This window comes from Callorhinus ursinus, unplaced genomic scaffold (genome assembly GCF_003265705.2).
Source record: "Callorhinus ursinus isolate GAN/ISIS: 27379988/994484 unplaced genomic scaffold, GSC_fseal_2.0 scaffold94, whole genome shotgun sequence".
In the NCBI taxonomy this organism is placed as follows: domain Eukaryota; kingdom Metazoa; phylum Chordata; class Mammalia; order Carnivora; family Otariidae; genus Callorhinus; species Callorhinus ursinus.
Genome location: NW_027397156.1, coordinates 1,401,699 through 1,423,848, shown reverse-complemented (window position 1 = coordinate 1,423,848; position 22,150 = coordinate 1,401,699). Strand labels below are relative to the sequence as shown.

At 50.5% G+C, this 22,150-nt stretch overlaps 1 protein-coding gene and 1 long non-coding RNA gene across 3 annotated transcripts in view; one reads left to right on the top strand and one right to left on the bottom strand.

Annotated features, from left to right (window-relative positions):
• The window catches only part of VWF (von Willebrand factor), a 140,328-nt gene that overhangs the window by 52,515 nt on the left and 65,663 nt on the right, over window positions 1-22,150 (top strand). For both annotated transcript variants that reach the window (XM_025851854.2, XM_073888725.1), the window contains 6 exons: window positions 921-1,021; window positions 4,617-4,812; window positions 5,490-5,705; window positions 9,415-9,655; window positions 15,801-15,895; window positions 19,627-19,787. In XM_025851854.2, coding sequence (XP_025707639.2) covers window positions 921-1,021; window positions 4,617-4,812; window positions 5,490-5,705; window positions 9,415-9,655; window positions 15,801-15,895; window positions 19,627-19,787 — 1,010 coding nt within the window. The remainder of the gene's footprint in view (window positions 1-920; window positions 1,022-4,616; window positions 4,813-5,489; window positions 5,706-9,414; window positions 9,656-15,800; window positions 15,896-19,626; window positions 19,788-22,150) is intronic.
• LOC112808662 (uncharacterized) lies at window positions 10,457-14,568 on the bottom strand. The gene is made up of 2 exons (XR_003204412.2): window positions 14,199-14,568; window positions 10,457-12,710 (listed from the first exon to the last, which is right to left on the bottom strand). It is a non-coding gene; the product is annotated as an uncharacterized lncRNA (long non-coding RNA).

Sequence of the window (22,150 nt, the reverse complement as noted above, 5' to 3'; positions counted from 1 at the left end):
AGGAGGAGGAGGAGGAGGAGGAGGAGGAGGAGGAGGAGGAGGAGGAGAAGGAGCGGAGGAAGCTGTCTGGAGACAGGGTGCTGCTCCAGGCCAGGGAGAGAGTGTAGATGGGGAACAGGACCAAGATTTTCACTTGGTTTGAGCCAAAGGGACGAGTTGAGGGTTGGGCATAGTGGTTCTGGTTCTGCTTTGAGATGGGAAAGGAGCAGAGACTGACGCGGAGAAATTAGCGGGTGGCTGGTGATGGGTCTGACCAGAGGATGTCATGGGGCAAAGCCCCATGACATGTTGGAAACACCGACCTATCCAGGGACTTTGCCAGGTGGCACCACAGCCTTTTGGTGGCATAATCGCCACCTTCACTCTCCCTCTTCTTGTGCGTGACTTCTGTGGACCCTGCGGCCCATTATCCTGGCATTGCGCTCAGCCTGTCCAAGTGTTTAATGCTGTGGGTCTCCCTGTGAGATCCCTTCCTCCAGGGTAAGAGGTATGTCTCCCACCTTGTGTCCAGGGAGAACTGCTGAATGCAGCTCTGCACACAGCATCGCACAGCCTACAAGTGGTGTGCAAGGGCAGAAGCGCCTGGGGGAAGGCTCCGAGTCAGGGATTCAATGGGAGGCCGAGCTGCCTCCGCCGAGGATGCAGGAGCCTCTGCCGCCCTCTTGTGGCAGTAGAGTGAATGGCAGGCTACAGCCGGGATACTGGGGCACCTATTTGTACTATGCCCATCCTGCTTATGCTTCCTCCTGAGACCCCCTTCAACCTCGTGGACATCCCCATCTGCCCCCCGCAGCTTGATGTCATTGTTACAGTCCTTTGTGAGATACTCCATATCTCTCCACTCTACATCTGCCTCTCACTACCCTGCCCTCTCCCCATCTCGGGCTAAAGGGCTAAATCCTGTCCGTGCTCGGTTCCAGGCGATCTCCGCATCCAGCACACCGTGATGGCCTCCGTGCGCCTCAGCTACGGGGAGGACCTGCAGATGGACTGGGACGGCCGTGGGAGGCTGCTGGTGATGGTAGGTGCCCTCCTGGTCACTGCCGCCTTGCAGCCTGGACCTTACAAAGTACCTCTTGTACTCCGGCAGAGTGGCTTTCTGTGGTGGGAGAAGAATTCCTCTCTCCCCAGGCCCTACGCCCCCAGAGGGAGGAACAGGCCTCTCTTGTTTATGAGAGACTGGTGTTGTCTGGACGCCCCTTGTTTGCCCTGGGGGTTCTCACTGCTGGGGCTCTGGCACCCCAGGGGCCCCCAGACTGGGTGGGATCCCCAGGGGCTAGGAGATGGCATTTTGCGGCCCAGCTTCCTGGCTGCGGCAAAGCCTGGGGGCAGGGGGCGTCTCCCCGGGGGGTGCCCACAGGGGCCAACAAGGGAAAAACCAGTCTGGAAGTGGCAGCTGAGACCCTGAGTTGTGCACCCCAGGGGTGCAGACCATCCTGCCCCTGAAGGGTTGCCCTGGGAACCGCCAGATCTCTCACCCCTTCCCTGGGCCTTTGCAATCTTGGGGGGCCACTCCCTCTTGGTCTCTGTGGCGCCAGAGGCACATTTGGGTATCAATCCATATGTGTCACAGAGCTTCCTTATACATTGTGTCCGCTGGAAATTTCCCGAAGCATGTGGGCAGGGTGGTTTTCACTGCCTCTTTATGAATGAAGTGACTCAGGCTCAGGTGAGTGGGGAGAGGTGCCCGGCACCGAACACACGGCTGGTGGCAGAGCTGGTCAGCGTTCTGGGCAGGGTCTTTCCTGCTAGACGAGTGCTTCTCATTTTCCGGTCTTTAGATGCATTTGTACTCTTACAAATTACTGAAGACCCCAAGATTTTTTACAAAGGTTATATCTGTCAATATTTACCACATTAGAAATTAAATCCGAGACTTAAAATATGTATTTACGAATTCACTTAAAAATAACAATAATCATATATTGCATACCTGAAACCAATATAATAATGTATGTTATTGACATTTCAAGAAAAAAATGCCAAACAAAAAAATAACAATAATAAACTCACTCCACGTTAATATAAACAATTTTTTTTGGAAAGTAATCATGTTTTCCAAAACAAAAATAAGTAGTGAGAAGAATACCATTGTTTTATATTTCTGCCAATTTCTTTAATGGCTGGCTTAACAGAAGACAGCTGGAGTCTCAAATCTACTTCTGCATTCAATCTTTTGCAACATTATGTGTCATGTAGCCTCTGGAAAATTCCACTGCACACTTGTAAGAGAATGAGAGGGAAGAAGCCAAATCATGTCTTTGTATGATTAGGAAAATAGTTTTGGCCTCATGGACACCTTGAAAGGGCCTCGGGGATCGTTCACCCCCCACCCAAAGGATCCCCAAGACCACACTTGCAGAACTGCTGCCCTAGATCATTCCTCGGACCCCTGGAGTGTCCCCTCTGGTGCCACGGGGTCCTGTGTGCTCTAGGGCCCTTGGTATAATCCTGTCATGGGCATCTGGGCATTCCTGATGAGATCTTCGTTTCCTCTGTCCTCATGACACCATATTCTTTCCTTTGTCTTGGAGTCCTAGAGAAAGTTCCATATTAGTGACTTTGTTTTCTAAAAAATAAACCTTATGACCACAGACCATAGAGCAGAAAGATCTTGGAGAGCATCTTGTCAGCCTCTCATTTGCAATTAGAAATAAAAATCCCTTTCTGGAGCCAGAAAGAACTCACCCTGGGTCTTGTGGTCATTGGGTTAGAGTGAGGACCAGAGAACACAGGTCTTCTGACCCCCTCACCTCCTGTGCCCTGGTCTTCAGGGAGGGTGCCCACCTACCCTGCCATCGGCCATCCCACCTTCTCCATAACCTCCCATGTCCCAGAAAGGGTGCTCTTGATCTGAGGGCTGAGCCTGCACCTGAGTCAAGCCAAGGGGACTGAGGGACTGAGGAAGCTATCGTCTTAGCGGGAGACGGTGGGACAGGAGGCCCCGGGGGTGACCAGAGGGACTTTGGGGGGCATGAGGGCACTCATGGTCTGGGAATGAGGGGGGAGGAGAGGGTGCTGCGGCATGGGTGGTGGAGTGAAGACATCACCCATTTCGCTGCTCAGCTCAGGCCTGGCCTTGCCTGCCGGCATTACGTTTCAGCCTGTGTCCTCAGGAGAACCTCATTCATTCATGAACTCAGTCATTTGTTCAATCATTGACTCAACACACATCTAGTGAGTGTGCACAGTCACCATTCGAGAGGCCGAGGTTGCAACAGTGAAACAAAACAGACAAGAATCCCTGCCCCATTTAGTTTATGTTCCACTCGGGGGAAATAGAGAAGAAACCTAACCAAGCAGTAAATCATATCATATATTAGAAGGTGATAAATCCTGAGGAGTTAAATAAAGCAGTGAGAGGGACAAGAAGTGTCAGGGTCAGAGGATTTACATTTTAAATAGGGAGGGCAGGGAAGGCCTGGGTGTTTAGTGTGGCAACACTTGAAATTTGTAAAGCAAACAAGGAACCATCCCTCTGTTCTCCTTCTTTTAATGGTATTTCTTTGGGTACCTTTTATTTGGGTCCGGAACCTTCCACTAGATTGTTCATCCTGCATCCTGTGAAGTCATAGTTAGAAGCTGGAAGGGGCTCCTAGAGATGATCATATGGGGCCCAGTCCTACTGCATGATGGTTTCAAACCAGGGAGGCCTTCCAGCCATGTTAGTTACACGCAGAGCAGGAGTCAGGACTCTGGGGTCCCAGCCCCGGCTCTGTCTTTGGATCAGGGCCCTTTTAATAGAAACCGGTGGATGCCCCCAGTTGTAAAGTGTGAAAGGCAAGTTTGACTCACCAAGGTGTCCACAAGTGTGCACTTTGGATTCAGAAGGCTGGAGAACAAACCATTTGCTGGTGGCCTAGAGTTTGGCCCCCAGAACTGCCCTGGTCACCCACAGGAGACTGCCCCAGAGTCCTTGCTGACCCGAACTCCTCTGATCGCACCTCTAGAGTCCTCCTGGGCTCATGGCCTTTTCTCTCCAGTGACACCCAGTGGCTGAGTCGAATCCAGATGGGCGGGTGGAACAGAGCATGCTGGACTGGGACTCGATCTGGCTACTGGTCCCAGCCCTGCCACCACCTCTGTGATCTTAAGCCAGTCACTTTCCCTCTCTGGGACTCAGTCTCTCCATCTTTTTTTTTTTTTTTTTTTTTTTTAAGAATTTATTTATTTGACAGAGAGAGACACAGTGAGAGAGGGAACACAAGCAGGGGGAGTGGGAGAGGGAGAAGCAGGCTTCCCGCTGAGCAGGGAGCCTGATGCGGGGGCTGGATCCCAGGACCCTGAGATCATGACCTGAGCTGAAGGCAGACGCTTAATGACTGAACCACCCAAGCGCCCCTCTTTAAATGGCTGGATGATCTCTGAAGTCCCTTCTGGCACGACTGCTCTCTGACTCTAATAAAGAGCCGGGATGTTGCTGGTGGTAAGCTTACACCGAATTTAGCGCCCCCGCTCCACCCCACAGCCTTGGGCTTTCGCTGCTGTTTATTAAATTTGTATTTATTTTTCACCCGGGGAGGGTTTTTTGATGAAAACCATCTCATTAGCGACAGGCAGCTGTGGCTGCTTTGGCGGCCGCCGCTCCAAGCGGGGGGGTCTGCGTCTCCCCGCAGCTGTCCCCAGTCTACGCCGGGAAGACCTGCGGCCTGTGCGGGAATTTCAACGGCAACAGGGGTGACGACTTCGTCACGCCCGCAGGCCTGGCGGAGCCCCTGGTGGAGGACTTCGGGAACGCCTGGAAGCTGCACGGGGACTGTGAAGACCTGCAGAAGCAGCACAGCGATCCGTGCAGCCTCAACCCGCGCCTGAGTATGCAAGCCCCGGGGGGTGGGGGTTGGGGGGGCAAGGGGGACCTCGCAGAGCCCCGAGGTCGCCCGGCTTCCAGTGCCTTCCATGGCACGGTGCACCCACTTTGGGGGGACCGGGGCACTTTGCTTTTACCATCAGCATTTGATTATCTGCGTCTGGGTCATTTATTCTTCCAAGTCCCTTGACGGGGCACCCCCCCCCCCCCCCCCGCCGTGGGCCGAACCCTGGGAAAGAAGAGAATGGTCCATGTTTCCTGTCCCTGGACTTTCTCAGTCTGTTGGCGCAGCAGCCACACAGACCCAGAATTAAATTATCGGGAGATAAATGCACTGGGGTGGCCATTTGCAGATTTATCTGTGGCAACATTTCAGGCCTGCATGGATTTCCCCCTTACCCAACCCATCCTGGAACTCTCTCCCTTCTGTCAGTGGACGTGCTCTGGAAATGCAGTTGGTTATGTATTTAAGCCAAACGTAATTAGGAAAGTTTATTGGCTGCAGAAGAAAAATCACAGTGCTTTCCTGAGGCACGGTAGGTTGTTTTGCAGGGAGTGCTGCCCAGCGAGGAACTGGTGGACGATCTCAGAGCGGGAGGGGTCCTGGCCCTCTGGGGGCGGGGCGCCGAGGGCGGGGGCGGGGCCCGGGCCAAGCCGCGCGCGGCTCTCTCTCCCGCCACAGCCAGGTTTGCGGAGGAGGCGTGCGCCCTGCTGACGTCCTCCAAGTTCGAGGCTTGCCACCAGGCCGTGAGCCCTCTGCCCTACGTGCAGAACTGCCGCTACGACGTCTGCTCCTGCTCCGACGGCAGAGACTGCCTTTGCAGCGCCGTGGCCAACTACGCCGCAGCCTGTTCCCGGAGAGGCGTGCACATCGGGTGGCGGGAGCCCAGCTTCTGTGGTGGGTGCCCTCCCTGCCCGCCAGTCCCCGCACAGCCCAGCCGAGCCCTCCTCGGGTGCCCTGCGCACGGCTCGTCCTTTTATAAGCACTGTCTCTGCATTACTGCATTCGGAACCGGGCCCAAGCGCATTTGGCAAGCCTGGGTCGTGAAAACTCTTCGTTTACAGCCGCTGTCGCCTTCCATCTCCAGCAAGACACGGTGGTGGGGACTGGCTCTTCCACAGGACAGTGTGATTACTGTGGCCTGTTCTAGGAGCGCGAGTTGCATCCCCCCTACCTCGAGGTCCAGAACCTTGGAGTCCTTGCCAAGCAGAAATTTCTTGTGGCTCCTGCCACCTAGTGTTCAATACATGTATGGCCAGGTTGAGGAGTAGAGTGGGTCCCAGATCCCAGGGGACATTATCTGCACCCCGGAGGGTCTCATGAAGGCAGTGGGGGGCGGGGGGCAATGCACGTACCAATCCTTCCTTATAACTCCAGGCAAACCATCAGTGGACTCCTGGCCCAAATCTCTGATAAAGTTGTGTAAGGTTGAATGACATCATTGTCCCCAGCTGACTTTGGAGTCTCACTCTGCCATGTTAGATTTCTGCCACCAGAGCTGGTATCTGCTCCACATTCTGGTCCCTAGAGCGGCTAGATTGTGTTCACTTTGTTGTTGGTGGTGCTGCTCTGGGAACACGTGCTGGGTGGCCCAGCAGGGTCAGGCAATGCCAGTGGTGTAGAGCTGGAACCTTCTTCCATTTTGAACTGCTTCCCTACTAGGTGACTATCACACTGAATAAAAGGACACTTAGATTAAGGTAGGGGAAACCAAGGAAGGCTTTCTGGAGGCGGTGTACTTGACCAGGCTTTAAAAAGGCACCATCTTGGCAGAAAAGAGCTGTTCCACGGTGGGACAGTAGTAGTGATGTGTGGAGGTGAGGGGGATAGTCTGACAGGATGAGGTGTCATGAATATTCTGATTTTTACAGTGAAGTGGATGTGCTTGGAGATAAAAATGTCCATGGTCTTGGCAGAAGCAGGAAAATAGGAGCTCTGAGAAATGGTGAAAGGTCCTACTATCATATCATGTATTTGAAGAAAAGCTTAGGTAGGGGGCTCTAGAATGTCTAGAAGTGTTGGGGCCTAATGAGCGCCAACTCACGTTTGGAGTCTAAGCAAGGTCATAAAAAGAGGAGCAGAGGCAGAAGTGAGGAGGAAAGGGACCATGTGTATGCAGGCGTGTGGTTGTGCCTCACTGACGCTCTGGGCTCAGGACGCCACAGAGTCGTGGCCAGCAGCTGGAGGAGTGGAGTCTGAGGCCTCCCTGGACTGGGCCTGTGACTTCCCTGCTCTGCGGCCTTGAACTCTTCATCTCGCCCTCCACACCATAGTTTCCTCACTGGGGCTTGCTGTTTAGAAATTGGGCAAAGTAATGAGGAGTAATGAGGAGTAAATGGCATGCTGTTTGTGAATACGATTGTCTGCCATATTATGGTTTGGTTGTCCACCAACATTAGAAATTCTGTATTATCAGTGTGCTACAGCATCTGAAGGATTTCCTAATTTAGGACATTGTCCCATATGCTGAGGGCTTACTGACATATTCTGTAATCTCGAAAGAGCCACTGTCCTTCACCTTCATGGAGAACAGAACAGGAGGGAACAGGCTGATATTTGGTTAGGGAGGCAAAAAATGTGTGGGTGGGGGTGGGAAGGAGTTTTCTGTATCTATGGGCTTATGTGGAGGTGAACCAGAGAAAAAGTTGGCCAGAGGGCCCTGGAGGCCTGAACCTAAGGAGGATGGGCATTTTCCTCCTGAAAAATGAACAGAGCTCCCTAAACCACTAACTCCATCCTTAAGAAGAGCCCACACCAACTGGGGACGCTCAGGGAGCAAAGACTGATCACGTAGCTACTCTGTGGGATGCTGGGAGGAGCCCTGGGAGAAGTACACACATTTTTGTTTTTCTTGTAACTTGACAAGAGCTTGGGCTCCTTGCTGGCAGGGACCAAGTCTGACCATTTCTGCATCCGTGAGCCTAGCACAGCCCCTGGTACACAGTGGGCACACAGTAAAGATCTGTTAAGCTGAGGTATACACTGCTTCTTCTAGGGAAGAAGGCCAAAGGAGAAATGTCATAGGGCTCTAAGCCAGCTCTGGAGATAGTCTGTCAGAGAAAACAAGCTCTCAGCTCCAACTGCTCCTTAATGGGCGAAAGTGACCTTATTGTCAGAGGTTCAATGGATTGAAAGCAAGTTGCATCCTTATAACCCAACACGCCCCATCTTAACCCACCGTGCTCTAAATATTCATCCACAGACCCAGCCTCTCTGCTAGTTCAGAGAAAAATCCATGTCTAATATGGAGACAGAGCCCCCTCCCTTCTCAGCTGCACTCAAACACCAAACCCTGAGCAGTTGCAGGAGGCAGAGGCTGCAGGGGCTCCCCAGATGCTCCCATGCCTGTGTCCAGGGTCCGTGGCCTGATCTTCCTTTTACAGCTTCTGTGACACATGCTGCCCGTGGGTTCCTACTGTAGAAATGGATTCTAAGAGAGAGGGAAGGATTCCAGTGGTCTCAGGAGGAGTGTCCTCAGAGTGAGGCTCTCATTTCCTGTACGCAGCAGATGAGCAATGGGAATGGGCATTTTCCCGCACCCCGCAGTAAAGAATTTCATCATTGGGGTGCTCCCGGGAGTACACGTGTTGGCCAGAACCCAGGAGTGCCAGGGCACTTCTTAGACCTAGGCCTTTCTCTGGAATGCCCCTCCCTTCTGGAGCCTGCAGAGCTGGGGCTGTGTTTCCCCAGTCATCATAGTGATAAAGTAGCAGTGACCATGTACCACGGACCTTGTTCGCTCACTCAGCCTTCACAACAAGCCAAGTGGGTATGAGTCTCTTCCAGCTAGGAAACTGCTCAAGGTCGTGCAGTAACTAATAGCAGAACTGGGGCTCAGACCCAGGAGTTTGGGAGACAGAGCTCATCTATTTCCCTGGGTTGCCACTTGGCCCCATGTCCTCTTGGATCTTGGACGCTGTTCTATCTCTCTGTGGGAGGCCAGGGAGAGTGAGGGTAGTGGGGAGGCATGGGGCCTGCTTTGCTGGGGCAGATTCAAGGGTGGCCCTGCTCTTTGTGGCTGTTCCTTAGGGGCAGTTTCCCTTTTAGAGCATAATGGTGAAGAGCATGAGCTTTTGGGTCAGGGAGAACTGGGTTCAAATCCTGCCTCTGCTTCTGCCTGGGAGGCAGGATCTTGACAAGTCACTCAGCTTACACTGAGTTTTCTTCCCTGGAGAAACGGGGCCAGGAGATCCAGCTCAGTGAGAGGCGTAAAAGGCATAAAAGCTGTGTGAAGAGCCGGGTAGGTGCTAAATTAATTATCAGCATCCAGGGAGAAATGCCCTTGCCTGCCGCTCTCAGTTCTTTTTAATATTCACAGTATCAACATCCCCCCGATTTCTACACGTCCCAGGCTTCAAGGATTCAGAGACCGCTAAGGCTGGAGCCCTCGGGTTCAGCAGAGGGGAAACCGTGTTATTATCAGAGACATTTGCCAGCCTGAAAAAGCGGTTTTGCTCAGAGTGGGAAAGGAAGGTGGTGACCGTATAGATATAATTGGGGTCCCAGCTGCAAGGGGGTGGCACCCCAGGTCCCAGAACCCTAGTCCTTGGCATCTGCATGTTTCCACACTTCCACTGAGGCCTTCCTCCCCTTCCGCCTCTCCCAGCGCTGAGCTGCCCACAGGGCCAGGTGTACCTGCAGTGTGGGACCCCCTGCAACATGACCTGCCGCTCCCTTTCTTACCCGGATGAGGGCTGCGACGAGGTCTGCTTGGAAGGCTGCTTCTGCCCCCCAGGGCTGTACCTGGACGAGAGAGGAGACTGTGTGCCCAAGGCCCAGTGCCCCTGCTACTATGATGGCGAGATCTTTCAGCCCGAAGACATCTTCTCGAACCATCACACCATGTGGTAAGTGTGAGCAGCAGGACTGCGGATCCCAGGAGCGGCAGAGCTTGGAAGGGAAATGGTCCTCCAGGTCCTTCACTTCTTGGGTGGGAAACTGAGGCCCAGGAAGGGAAGGGACTTGTCCAAAGTCACACAGCAAGTCAGAAGCAAAGCTGGGATTTCACCCAGCTCGAATGACTTCCTTACCTCTTGGGGACCTAGAACAGGCTGCTGGTAGGACTCCTTCGGCTTCATTGCCAACTCCCATTTGCCTGCACTAGGCCTCAGCTTCCTCTTTTGAGAACAGTAAATGGAGGCTTCCCTGTCCTTCCCTCCAGCCTCCTGGCGGTGTTCTCAGGCAGAGAACAAGAGACCATGGCAGTTTTGCTATCCTGACCTGCTTTGTGCACTGCCCTGAGAAATAGCTCCCACCACACGGGCTTCTTGCGGCCCTTTGCCTGGGGCCTCGGTCACAGTCAGTTCCAGAAGGGCCATCACGGTCATAGGAGAAACTGGTAACACAGCGTTTGTTGGGCAAACACTTCCTTGGCACGTGCTCTGCCCTGGGTGCTGGCCTAGAGGCTGGTGATCCAAAGGTGAACAAGACACAGTGTGAGCCCCAAGGAAGCGGACGGCCTACTAGGGAGACCAATTAAAATGTCTTGATCCTGGAATATTTGTCATAAAAGGAGAGAGAATAGTGTGAGGAGCCCTAAGGCATCCACCCCCAGCATCAGCGATGAATCAGCACTTTGCCAACCTTATTTTATGTATCCCCACCTCCCCTTTTTGGATGGAATAAAGAAAATCTCAGCTATAATGTCATTTCATCTGAAAATGTTTCAGTCTGTATTTCTAACAGACAAGCACTTAAAAAAAACCAAATGTAACCGTAATATCATTATTAAGCTAAGCGTTAACAGTAATTCCTGATAACACCTAATATTCCAAGCATGTTCACTTTTCCCTGACCATCTCAAAATGTCTTTTTATATATAATTGGTGTGTTCAAATCAAAGCCCAAACAAGGTCTGGTCACTGCATTTGGTATGAAGCTTTTCCTCTTCACTTAGTAAGATAAATTTGCAGTCCTTCCCAACCTCTTGTGCCCAAAGCATGTTGTTCACACTTAGAGTACAACAGTGGTTGTCCCTGGACTTGGATTTCAGCACAGTGTGTTCTAGCTCCCGTCTGGACCGTGACCTCCCCAAGAGTAGAGACCATATCTCAGGCCCCGATCCCCAGCACCTGACACACTTCTGGCAGAAGATAGGTACGGTCAGTGTTTCCTGAGATGAAAGAACTATTATGTTTGGTAGACTCGCCATTTCGTAGACATAAAAAATCTCTACTCATTCAGAAAAGGGCAGTTTGTTTCCAGTTGGAGAAGACTCAGTGCAGGAGGTAGCTTTGGGTTTGGGGAGGATCCTAGCAGTGGGCGTGGGGTGGGCCCATGCCCAGGAACTAAAACATACAGAGAGTCCCCACCCATCCCCAAGGTAAGTCCTCTGTCAGAGCATGTGTTGCATGAAGGGAAGAGAAGCTTGGAGGGATGTTGAGGGTCTTTGAAAGGCAGGGTGAGGACTTGAGCAGTAGGCAGGGAGGACCTCTGAGGTGTTGAACAGAGAGCAGACACCAAGCATCAAAGCATTCTGGAAGCTGCGTGAGGCATGAAGGCAGGGAGATCAGCTGTGGGAAGAAGTTGACACAGTCTGGTCAAAAGGTGCTAAGGCCCTGGGCCACTACCAGTGGTGGAAATGGAGTGAGGGACAGACGCCAGAGACCTTGGGATGTAAACAGACTGGGGGCCTGTGTTGGGGGGATGAGGTTTGCTGAAGATGGCCCTGGGGCTCTGAACCAGAAGGGAGGACAGGAAGAGCAAGGGGGCTCCTCATTGGTAGAGGGAAGATGATGCGTTTGGTCTTGGCCCAGATGATTAAGTTACCAAGAGGGCATATTGGTGAGTGAATGGAGTCACTGGAATGATGGGTGTGGGTGGAATGTGAGGCTGGACGAGATTTGTGTGGAGGTAGGGGGAGAGCCATGGGAGTAGCAAGGCTCACGGAGGGCATGGGCCGAGGAGCAGGAAAGGGGACTGAGTCCAGAGCTTGGGGGGGGGATGTTCAGAGGGCCAGGGGAGGAGAACAAGGACCCCGTGAGAGAAACCAAAGGAAAAAGGCCAGCAGAAAGGCATAACTAGGGCAGAGCCGTATTGTGGAGGGGAAGGGCGCAGGGGAGTAATAACATCTGTTGGTTTGAGCGTCGGGCCTTCGCCCAGTGGTCGTTTTACTGCAGTTGTCTGGCTATGATTTTTAGGGTGTTTCTCTCTGGGACCTTAAAACAATGCTGTTAGGAGGCAAGCATTGCTTTTTTAAGTAAGGAATTTGAGGCTTAGAGAGATTATCGCTTTCCCAAATCATCTAGTGAGCGATAAAACCCAGGGACTCTTGAACTCTTCATGTTCCACGGAGAGTAGGCTGTTGAATTTGGCGACAGAAGGTCATGGTGGCCGCCATGTTGCAGTAGCGTGGTGAGGAAAGCAGCCAGAGGGTAGGAGGCTGGGAGGACTTGGAGGGCAGCGAGTGCCCCTGGTCGTTTTACCACATCGGGGGCACCAGGAAGGTGGGAGATGAGGTGCAGCGCCCGAGTGAAGAGCCCTGGCTTCGGGCTGTCTTCGGGATTTGCACATCAGTGACCTCTCCATGATGTGGAAACCTCCTCTTCCCAGTATCTCCTTCAGGCACCAGGGCTGAAAGCTAGTGGCCATCCTGTCTCTCCACTTCATTTAGAAAACGGGACTTCCGGAGAGTGGGAGCCAGCGGGAACTCAGGGCCTGTTTGTGGCTCTTTAGTTTTACTCTTTAGATGATACACTGCAGAATGAGCCCTGCGGGGCACATGCTGGGGATGTCCACAACGGGTGGTAGGGAGTGCAAACCCCTGTGGCTAGTGAGTGTCTTCGGGCCATTTGGTTGGTCATCGAACAGCCTTCACAGCAGAGGTCTTGCTCTCTTGCAAAGCCAAGGTCTGGGCCAGGAGTTGATTATAAACTTATCTGCAAGGTTTTTCTTTTCTTCTTTCTAAAAATAAAATTAAGCTTTTTAAAAAAGATTTATTTGTTTGAGAGAGAGAGTAAGAGAGAGAGAGCATGAGTGGGGAGGGAAGGAGAGAAAGAAACAGGCTCCCCGCTGAGCAAGGAGCCCAACGGCAAGCTCAGTCCCAGGACCCTGGGATCACGACCTGAGCTGAAGGCAGATGCTTAACTGACTGAGCCACCCAGGCGTCCCCAAAAGTAAGCTTTTGGGTCACATCTAAATGACAGACCGTGACATTTGGGGGAGGATATCTTTAAATCGGGTGTTAGTTAAAAACCAGAGGGCACAGTTTCTGTATGTGCCCAGAGATGGAAGGGCTGATTCTCTTGCTCATTCAATTAAAAATTAATTGAACAGCATTCACATTAAAAATGTTCAAAATCATTACAGCCAGAGAAATACAAATTAAAACAATTAGTGTTACCTCATATCTATTAGAGTGGAAAATTTTGAAATCTGTATAATGCCAAGTGTTGGCAGGGCTGTGGAAAAGGGGCCCTCGATCTGCTACTGGTGGGACACACACTTTTCAGATAACCCAGTATCTTTCCAAAACCAAGATCTGATTACGTCACACCCCTGCTTGGAATTCTTAATAGCTCCCCTTCAGGAGACCTCAGGATAGAGACCAAATCCCTAAGATGGCCTCCTAGGTCCCATGCACTTGGACCCCTGCCTACCTCTCCCCTCTCCAGCCCCCGGCCTCCTTTAATCTGGAAGGTGCCTTGCTCCTTTCAAGTGCGAGGTCAGTTGCCCCCAGGAGAGCAGTTGGCACAGTTTATGCAAATTAGATATCCACATTTGATAGTCCCACAGTTCCATTCTTGGGCATATATACTAAAGAAATTCTCACATGGGCTCTTAAGAGCATGTGTATGAAGATGTTAATCACAGCTTTGTTTCTGGTGGCAAGGAGCCGGTGATAATCTCTGTCCATCCCTGGGAGGGTAAGTCCTTAAAATGCAGTGGATGCACACTATAGAGGGTTGTGCAACCCAGAAGGCTCCTGGCAAGTAGGTATGTATTAGCAGGATTGAATCTTTTTTTTTTTTTTTTTTTAAGAGAGAGAGCGAGCAGGGGAGGGGCAGAGGAAGAGAGATAATATTAAGTAGGCTCCACGCTCAGTGCAGAGCCCTACACGGAGCTTGATCTCATGACCCTGAGATCATGACCTGAGCCGAAATCAAGAGTCAGATGTTTAACCAACGGAGCCACCCAGGTGCCCTGGCAGGGTTGAATCTTAAACACATGGTGCTAAAGAAAACAGCCAAACAGAGTGTGATATATAAGATAATACTGCTTACATAAATTAAACATACATGTGTGCAAAATAAACACATATTTTATAAGAATACACTCAGGCAGATATACATTAAACAGAATAAGATTGCATTAGTTTTCTTTATTTATTGCTGCATAAAACAATTAACCCCAAATGTAGCAGCTTCAAGCAATGAACATGTATAATCTCACCCAGTTTCTAAGGGTCAGGACTCTGGGAGCAGCTTGGTTAGGTGGCTTGGCTCGAGTTGGCGCATAAGGCCGGAGTCGTCTGGAGACTTGAGTGGCGCTGGAGGGTCCATTCCCAGCTCATTCGCACAGCTTTTGCCCCGTGGACCTCTCCACTGGGTGGCTTGTGAACTAGTTGCCCCAGAATGAGTAAGCCAAGAGAGAGCACCAAGACAGAAACTGCAGTCTTTCATCACCTAATCTTAGGCGACATGTGGTATGTCACTGTTACCACATCCTGTTGGTCACATCGACCAACCTTGGTGCAACGGAGATAACACAGTGTGAACACCAGGATGTGGGGATCACTGGGGGCCATTTAGGAGACCAGATATCATAAAAATAGTTGTGCATGTGAGGGGAGGGGATTGGGATTGGAGGAGAGGAAGGAAAGAATATAAAAAATATATTGAATACTTTATGCAAAGCCTTATGCCAGCTGCTGAGGAGATAATGGGCAAGACCAGTCATGGCTTCTACCCTCTTAGATCTTATAGTCCAGTGACAGAGAGAGAGAAGTTAGCCAAATAATAACTCAATACATGCAAAGGCACAAGCGGGGGAGGAACAGCAGTACGTGGTCCATGAATGCTTGACATGGGCTAGAGAAAGGGTAGGCAGGGGTCTGAGTGCATGGGGCCTGGGAGGTCCTCTTAGGGATTTGGTCTCTATCCTCAGGCCTCCTGAGTGGAAGCTACTGAAGGAATCTGAGCAGGGATGTGACATAATCAACTTCAGGTTTTGGAAAGATACTTGGGCTGCCAAGAGAAGTGTGTTTGGAGAGAGGCAAGCATAGGTGCAGGGACATCCATCAGGATGTTTTTGCCTCGTCCAGGTGGGAAGTGGCAGTGGCTCGAGAAGTGGATATGAGTGCCGGAGATATTTTGGAGACAAAGTCCAAGGGCTGGGTGATGGCCAGACGTAGGGGGTGGGAAGAAGGCAGGGTCAGGGCTGACCCCTCATTTGCTGGTTTGTGAAACTGGGTGGATGGTGGTATCATTCAATGAATCGGAGCCCTGGAGGAGGACTGGTTTTGGTGCAGGGGATCATGAGGTCAGTTTTGGACATACTGGGTTTGAAGTCTTTGAGACACCAAGATGGCGATCATGTAAGTGCTTGCACGTATGGATCTCGGGTTCAAGGGGGAGACCCCAGCGGCTGATGTGAATGTGCGAGTCATCTCTGTCATAGAAGCTGAGGGTGTGGATGACGGCACAGGGTGAGAAGAGAGAGCCGAGGGAGGAGCCAGCAGGGGGGTGAGACTGAAGGAGCAACCAGGAAGGTAGGAGAAAACAGAGAGAGATTTTTTCTTTTCCTAGAAGAGCAGAATAGTCACAGTGATGAAACATGTGGAAAAGGATCAGGTAAGGAAAGAACTGAAGACATTCCATTAGGTTTGGTAACATGGAGGCCACTGGGAGGCTCAGCAGCTTGCATTTCCGTCGCGTTACGAGACTGCCTGAGTTGGAGGGGGCAGAGGGTGAGCGGGAGGCGAGGAGAAGGAGCCGGCCAGGATCCCAGGGTCGCCACTCTTGCAAAGCTGGCCTCTGACCTTCCCCTCTGCAGTTACTGTGAGGATGGCTTCATGCACTGCACCACGAGCGGAGCCCCAGGCAGCCTGCTGCCCAACACCGTGCTCAGCAGTCCCCTGTCTCACCGCAGTGAGTACAGCCCCCCGGAAGGGCTCCCCACCTCCCCGCTGGGCTGCTCTGGCCCATGTGCATGTGCGCATGTGTTCGGGCGCGTGTCGGGACTGACACAATGCTGTTTGTGTGACTGATTCTCAGGCCTTGATGTGCCTTTGCATGTGTATATCCAAATTTTTGAGGCAAGGAGGAATTTTAGGGGAAAAGATTCAGTTATCTGCAAGATGGACTCAGTGGGACTTCCGTTTTGCCCACAGTGACCTTAACCTAGTGAGCAGCTGTAAGTTGGTTGCCTTGATTGTAGTGAAGACCACCCTCCTTCCTTGGCTTCTTTTTACCCAGGGACATTCTGACAAGGATATCTATCTATCTATCTATCTATCTATCTATCTATCTATCTATCTATCATCTATCTATAGATCTATCATCTATCTATCATCTATTCATCTAATCATTTTAATTGATTTTTATTCATCGTGATAAGTGCACTCTTTAATTTCCATCCCCTCTTTCCCCCGTGTCCCCACCCACCTCCACCCTGGTAACCAGCGGTTTGTTCTCTAGAGTTAAGAGTCTGTTTCTTAGTTTCTCTCTCTTTTTCCCCTGTGCTACTTTGTTTTGTTTCTTAAATTCCACATATGAATGAAATCATATGGTATTTGTCTTTCTCTGACTGATTTTCCTTAACATTATACTCTCTAGCTCCATCCATGTTGTTGCAAATGGCCAGATTTCATTCTTTTTATAACTGAATAATATTCCACTGTGTGTGTATGTATATATATATATATATATATATATGTACCACACACATATATATATACCACACACATATATATACCACATCTTTATCCATTCATCTGTCAATGGATACTTGGACTGCTTCCATAGTGGGGTTACTGAAAATAATGCTACAGTAAATATAGGGGTGCGTGTTTCTTTTTAAAGTAGTGTTTTTATCTTCATTGGGTAAATACCAAGTAGTGGAATTATTGGTAATTCTATTTTTAATTTTTTTGAGGTACCTCCACACTGTTTTCCAGAGTGGCTGCACCAGTTTGCATTCCCACCAACAGTGCTAGAGGGTTCCCCTTTTTCTGCATCCTCACCAACACTTGTTGTTTCTTGTGTTGTTCATTTTAGCCATTCTGACAGGTATGAGGTGATATCTCATTGTAGTTTTGATTTGCATTTCCCTGATGATGAGTGATGTTGAGCATCTTTTCACGTGTGTGTTGGCCATCTGGATGTCTTCTTTGGAGAAATGTCTGTTCATGTCTTCTACCCATATTTTAATTGGATTATTTGTTTCTTGGGTGTTGAGTTGTGTAAGTTCTTTATATATTTTGGATACTAACCCTTCATCAGATATGTCATTTGCAAATATCTTCTCCCATTCAGTAGGTTGCCTTTTAGTTTTGTTGATTGTTTCCTGCACTGTGCAGAAGCTTTTTATTTTGATGTAGTCCCAATAGGTCATTTTAACTTTTGTTTCTCTTGCCTCAGGAGACCTAACTAGAAAAAAGTTGCTACAGCCGATGTCAGAGAGATTACTGCCTGTGCTCTCTTCTAGAATTTTTATGGTTTCAGATCTCACATTTAGGTCTTTAATGACAAGGACACCTGTTTAGAAAGCTTTTCAGATGGATTTGAATGCAGGGATCTTGGACCCTTTGTTCTCAGTTTGAAGGTCCTAATAGTTGCTACACTGTTTAAGGACAAGACACAGAAGGGAGAAGGGGCTGGCCTGGCACTGGTGGGACCATATTCACGTTTATGATCAAGGAGAACTAATTGGCTTCCAGATGGAGCCTTGCTTGGAAAAGACTATCCCAGTAGAGGGAGAGGGATGATTTTAGACAGATACATGGGCTATTTTCAACCGCCAGCTTGACCACCTCTCTCTGCTTTTCTCTTCCCTCAAGACCCCATCTCTCTAAGTGACCCAGATGTGTGCTCTGTATTTGTTCTCCAGTTTGCCCTGGGAGAGAAGTCAGGATGCCCCATGTGACTGCTTGGGGAGTATCTCTCAGCCTTAAGCTGGGGCAAGATCCCAAGCACGTGGACGGCTCAGAAGTTGAAATCAGAACTTGCAACCTTGTCTCTTTCTTTCAGGCTGCCATAGCAAAATACCACAGACTAGGTGGTTTAAGTGTGAGAAATACAGATTTCTGTATTTCTGTATTTGTCTTGTAAATGCACTTCTCACAGTTATGGAGCCTGGAAGTCCAAGGTCAAGGTGCTAGCAGGGTCCCGGTGAGGGTTGCAGACTTCTCAGTGTCCTCATAGGGCGAGAGGGGCTGGCAGCTCGGTGGGCTCTCTTCATCAGAGCATGAATCCCATCTGTGAGGGCTCTACCCTTATGGCCCCCATCATTTCCCAAAGGGCTCACTTCCTATCATCACTACCTTTGGGGTCAACACGTGAATTTTGAGGGGGCAGGACATTCAGTCCACAGTAGACCTGAGAGGGTCACTAAGTCCTTCTGTCCCTCTCTCCGACGGTTGCTTGTGTCACCACCCTCTTGGCTGTTTTCTAGCCTATAGTCCCTGGAAGGTGCTTTTTAAAATTTATTATGTGTGTATGTATGTATGTATGTGTGTATGTCAGGAAGCTCCTAGAATTTTGTGCAATTTGGAAGGTCCACTTAGTCTTTCAGGTTATCAGCTTCTTAACAAAAGTTTCTGTTTAAAAGTAAGGCTGGAACTTGTCCACAGGAGATAGTAAGTGCTCTATATAGTCAGATATAAATGCTGTGAGGTGCATCTGGGTTTTTGAAAGGAAAGTGCTGTGGCAATCCTCCTGTCATCATTTATTCAGTCATTGTTACCCACCAACTGTCGGGAAGTAGGATACATCCATGTACAAAAGAGACAAAACCCCTGCTTTCAGGGCGCCTGGGTGGCTCAGTCGGTTAAGTGTCTGCCTTCGGCTCAGGTCATGATCTCAGGGTCCTGGGATAGAGTCCCACGTCCCCCTGCTCAGTGGGGAGCCTGCTTCTCCCTCTGCCTCTGCCTCTCCTCCTGCTTGTGCTTGCTCTCTCTCTTTCTCTCTCTAATAAATAAATAAAGTCTTAAAAAAAAACCCTGCTTTCATGGAACATATATTCTGGTATTCTAGTGGGGGTGGTGGGCAATGAACAAATAAGTAAAATAGATAGTATATCAGAAGGTAGCATTAGAGGTGATCAGATGGAGGATGACAAAGCAGAGACGGCAGGGAGGAGTGTGGAGAGACAGAGTGTAGCAAATTGAAACAGAACAAATGGAGTGGACAGTGGCTGGGCAGAGGATGACATGGAAGCAAAGTCCACCTTAAAGATTTTGTGGCTAAATTAGTTGTGACCATTTTATGAATGGTCCAGCTGGGGCCCACAAAGTTTCCTTTTTAGCACCCAAACACAGGTCCTTTAAAGCCTAGGTCTGGACATTTCCACAGTACATCCTGATTTAATGCAACCTGCTGCGGTAGGTTCAAGGGGAATGAGGAGCGGGATGACATGGGATGCAGAGGGCAGGAGGGATGCCTTCGACCTAGGCAAAGGTCAGGGGCTCAGATGAGTAGATGAGGCGGCCATCCAGTCTCACAGGGGGATCCTGGCTCAGGGCGAGGCCCACTGGAGCACCTGATCCCAGGGAGTGGGCGGCTGGGTCTCTCGAAGCGAGTGGCTGCCCCGGGGGGTGGGGGGACCAAGGACAGTGTGGACGGGAGATGCATCGACTCTTTTACTTTCTTCTACCTCCAAGGCAAAAGGAGCCTGTCCTGCCGGCCTCCCATGGTCAAGTTGGTGTGTCCTGCTGATAACCCGAGAGCTGAAGGGCTCGAGTGTGCCAAAACCTGCCAGAACTATGACCTGCAGTGCATGAGCACAGGCTGCGTCTCTGGCTGCCTCTGTCCCCCGGGCATGGTAAGCCACCGGAGCCACAGAGGGTGGGCAGCCTTGCATTTCCCTGTGGGCTAAGCAGCGGGGAGGTGGCTTGGGAGCAGAGAGAGGAAGAAACAGGAGCTGAGCAAGAATGGTAACGGGGCGGAGGTGGTGATGGGGGCACGGGTGGGGGACTTCTTCCAGTCTTCTGTGGCTGACTCAGCCACCACAGCCGGGAAGGGAGATGGTGGGAAAGGGTCTGGACTCCATCCTGATGAAATCTGACAAAAACACAGGAACTTTGTGCACAGACGTGCCACAGGAAGCAAAGCGAGTATTTCCAGAAAATACTTAACCATGAAAACAGGTATTTCCCTTGGAATTTTCCCAAGGGCTGCTGCATTCCCCATATGAAGAGGAGAGGGCACACATATATTTGCATATTATTTGCATATATGCGTAGAACTTTCTATTGCAAGAGAAGATGTTGATTGATGTTGCTGCCGCTTCACCAGCAAGGACCAGCCCCAGGCTCTTCCCCTCATTGAGTCTGGTTTTCCTCATCTGTGAAGTGAGTCACGAGGTCCTGGCCAGTTCTTAAAAGACACACAGCCTGTGGCTAGCAGTTCCTGGGATGACTTGCATCGTCCAAGGCATGCTGGGTTGCCACCACCTGGTTCTAGATGGCTGCTGGTGCGGGGCCCAGGCTCCTTAGCTCCCTGCCAAGCCTGCATGTGGCCCAGTTTTGTACACATATATTACTGTTACCCCCCTACCCGCAGTGAAAGTTACCCACCGTCAACGAGGGTCCAGAAGCAGGTGTCTGCGGTAGCCTAACGCTTTGTCTCAGGGTCTGTACCATTCCTCTCACTTCGCTTCATCACAAAGGCATTTTATCCTCTCACATCATCACCAGAAGAAGGGTGAGCGGGTAGAGTAAGATACTTAGAGAGACCACATCCATATCCCTTTTCTTATGGTATAGTGTTATAATTGTTTTAGTTATTGCTGTTAATCTCTTATGTGCCTGATTTACAAATTAAACTTTATCATAGGAATGGGTGTATAGGGAAAAAAACAGCATATATGGGGCTTGGTCCTATCTGCGATTTTAAGCATCTACTGGGGGTGTTGAAATGTGTCCCTGTGGATAAGGGGGGGGATGACTGCATACATAGGTTATTCTTGTCACCCTGAAGGGTGTAACTTCTGGGTTTTTCTGTTTCAAAAGCATCATGTCTTCTTGCTTTCCTTGAATCTGATTCCCCAATACCCACCCAAAGTGAGTAGTGTGGGGCTGGGGCAGGAGTTGTAGAGGCCAAAACAGGAGGGGGCAGGATGGCTCTCCTATATGACTGTACAGGGCGTGAGTGATGCCCAGGCCTTGGCTTGAGGGGCGGGGTCCTGGGCGGTGGGAGCTGCCAATATCCTGCAGAGGGAACTGGGACCCATCACCGATGGCCCTCAGGCAGGCTGCGCGTTGGGGTTTGTGCAGGGCACTCGATTTCTCTCCTTCCCCTCCAGCCCTCCTCCAAGACAGAGAGACTAGCTCTTCATTCTCCCTGGGATCTTCCCCTCTGCCTTAGTCTCTGACAATTCTGAACTGTCTTTTCTAATGGGGGAGCTAGAGATTGGCCTGGGAGCACCCCCACCTGGAAGGTCTTGTTTGGTGCCTTCGCAGGAGGGGGCCATTCAAGGAGGCTAAATAAGGAGGACAGACTCAGAGCTGGCTAGGGGCAAGAAAAATAGGATGGGGGAGAGGAAGATTCTGTATTGCTCTTTTTACCCTGAGGGCCTCTTATTTGACTGTCCTTTCACTGTACCTGGAGGAGAAATTCTCCAGACATCAGAGAAGCCTCTGGCAAGAAAAGGGGCATCACTCAGGGGATTATGTCAGCATCAGAGACTCTTAGATAAACCTTTTTTTTTTTTTTCAATGAAGTAAACAGGACAGATCATCTTAGATAACAACCACAACAGCTGCATCATGGTCCCAAATCCCCAGTGGAGAGTGAGACCTCATGCATAGGATGTGGGCACACCATCAGGAGCTCCCTGGCATTCCCAAAGTGCTTGGCGCGCACTCTGAGGACAGTCTTTAGGTATCTGTCATACGATGAGGTGACTCTAACCTCAACCGCAGGGGATTCTAAGCTCAAAAGCTCAGAGTGGAAGAGGTTGAGTTCTTTTTACAACTGCTTCATTAGGATGCCGATGGAGGTGCAAATCGTTGAGGCCGGATTCAGCAGAGCAGAGAAGTCCGTGATGTATGCGGTGCTCAGTGTGCAGGCTACTGCACCAGACACGTATTCCTGGCCACAGCGCAAAGACAAAGGAGCTGTTTGGGCCCGCAGTGTAGACATCCTACCGAGGGGTGTTTCTCTGTGCGGCCTGTCCCCAGGGAG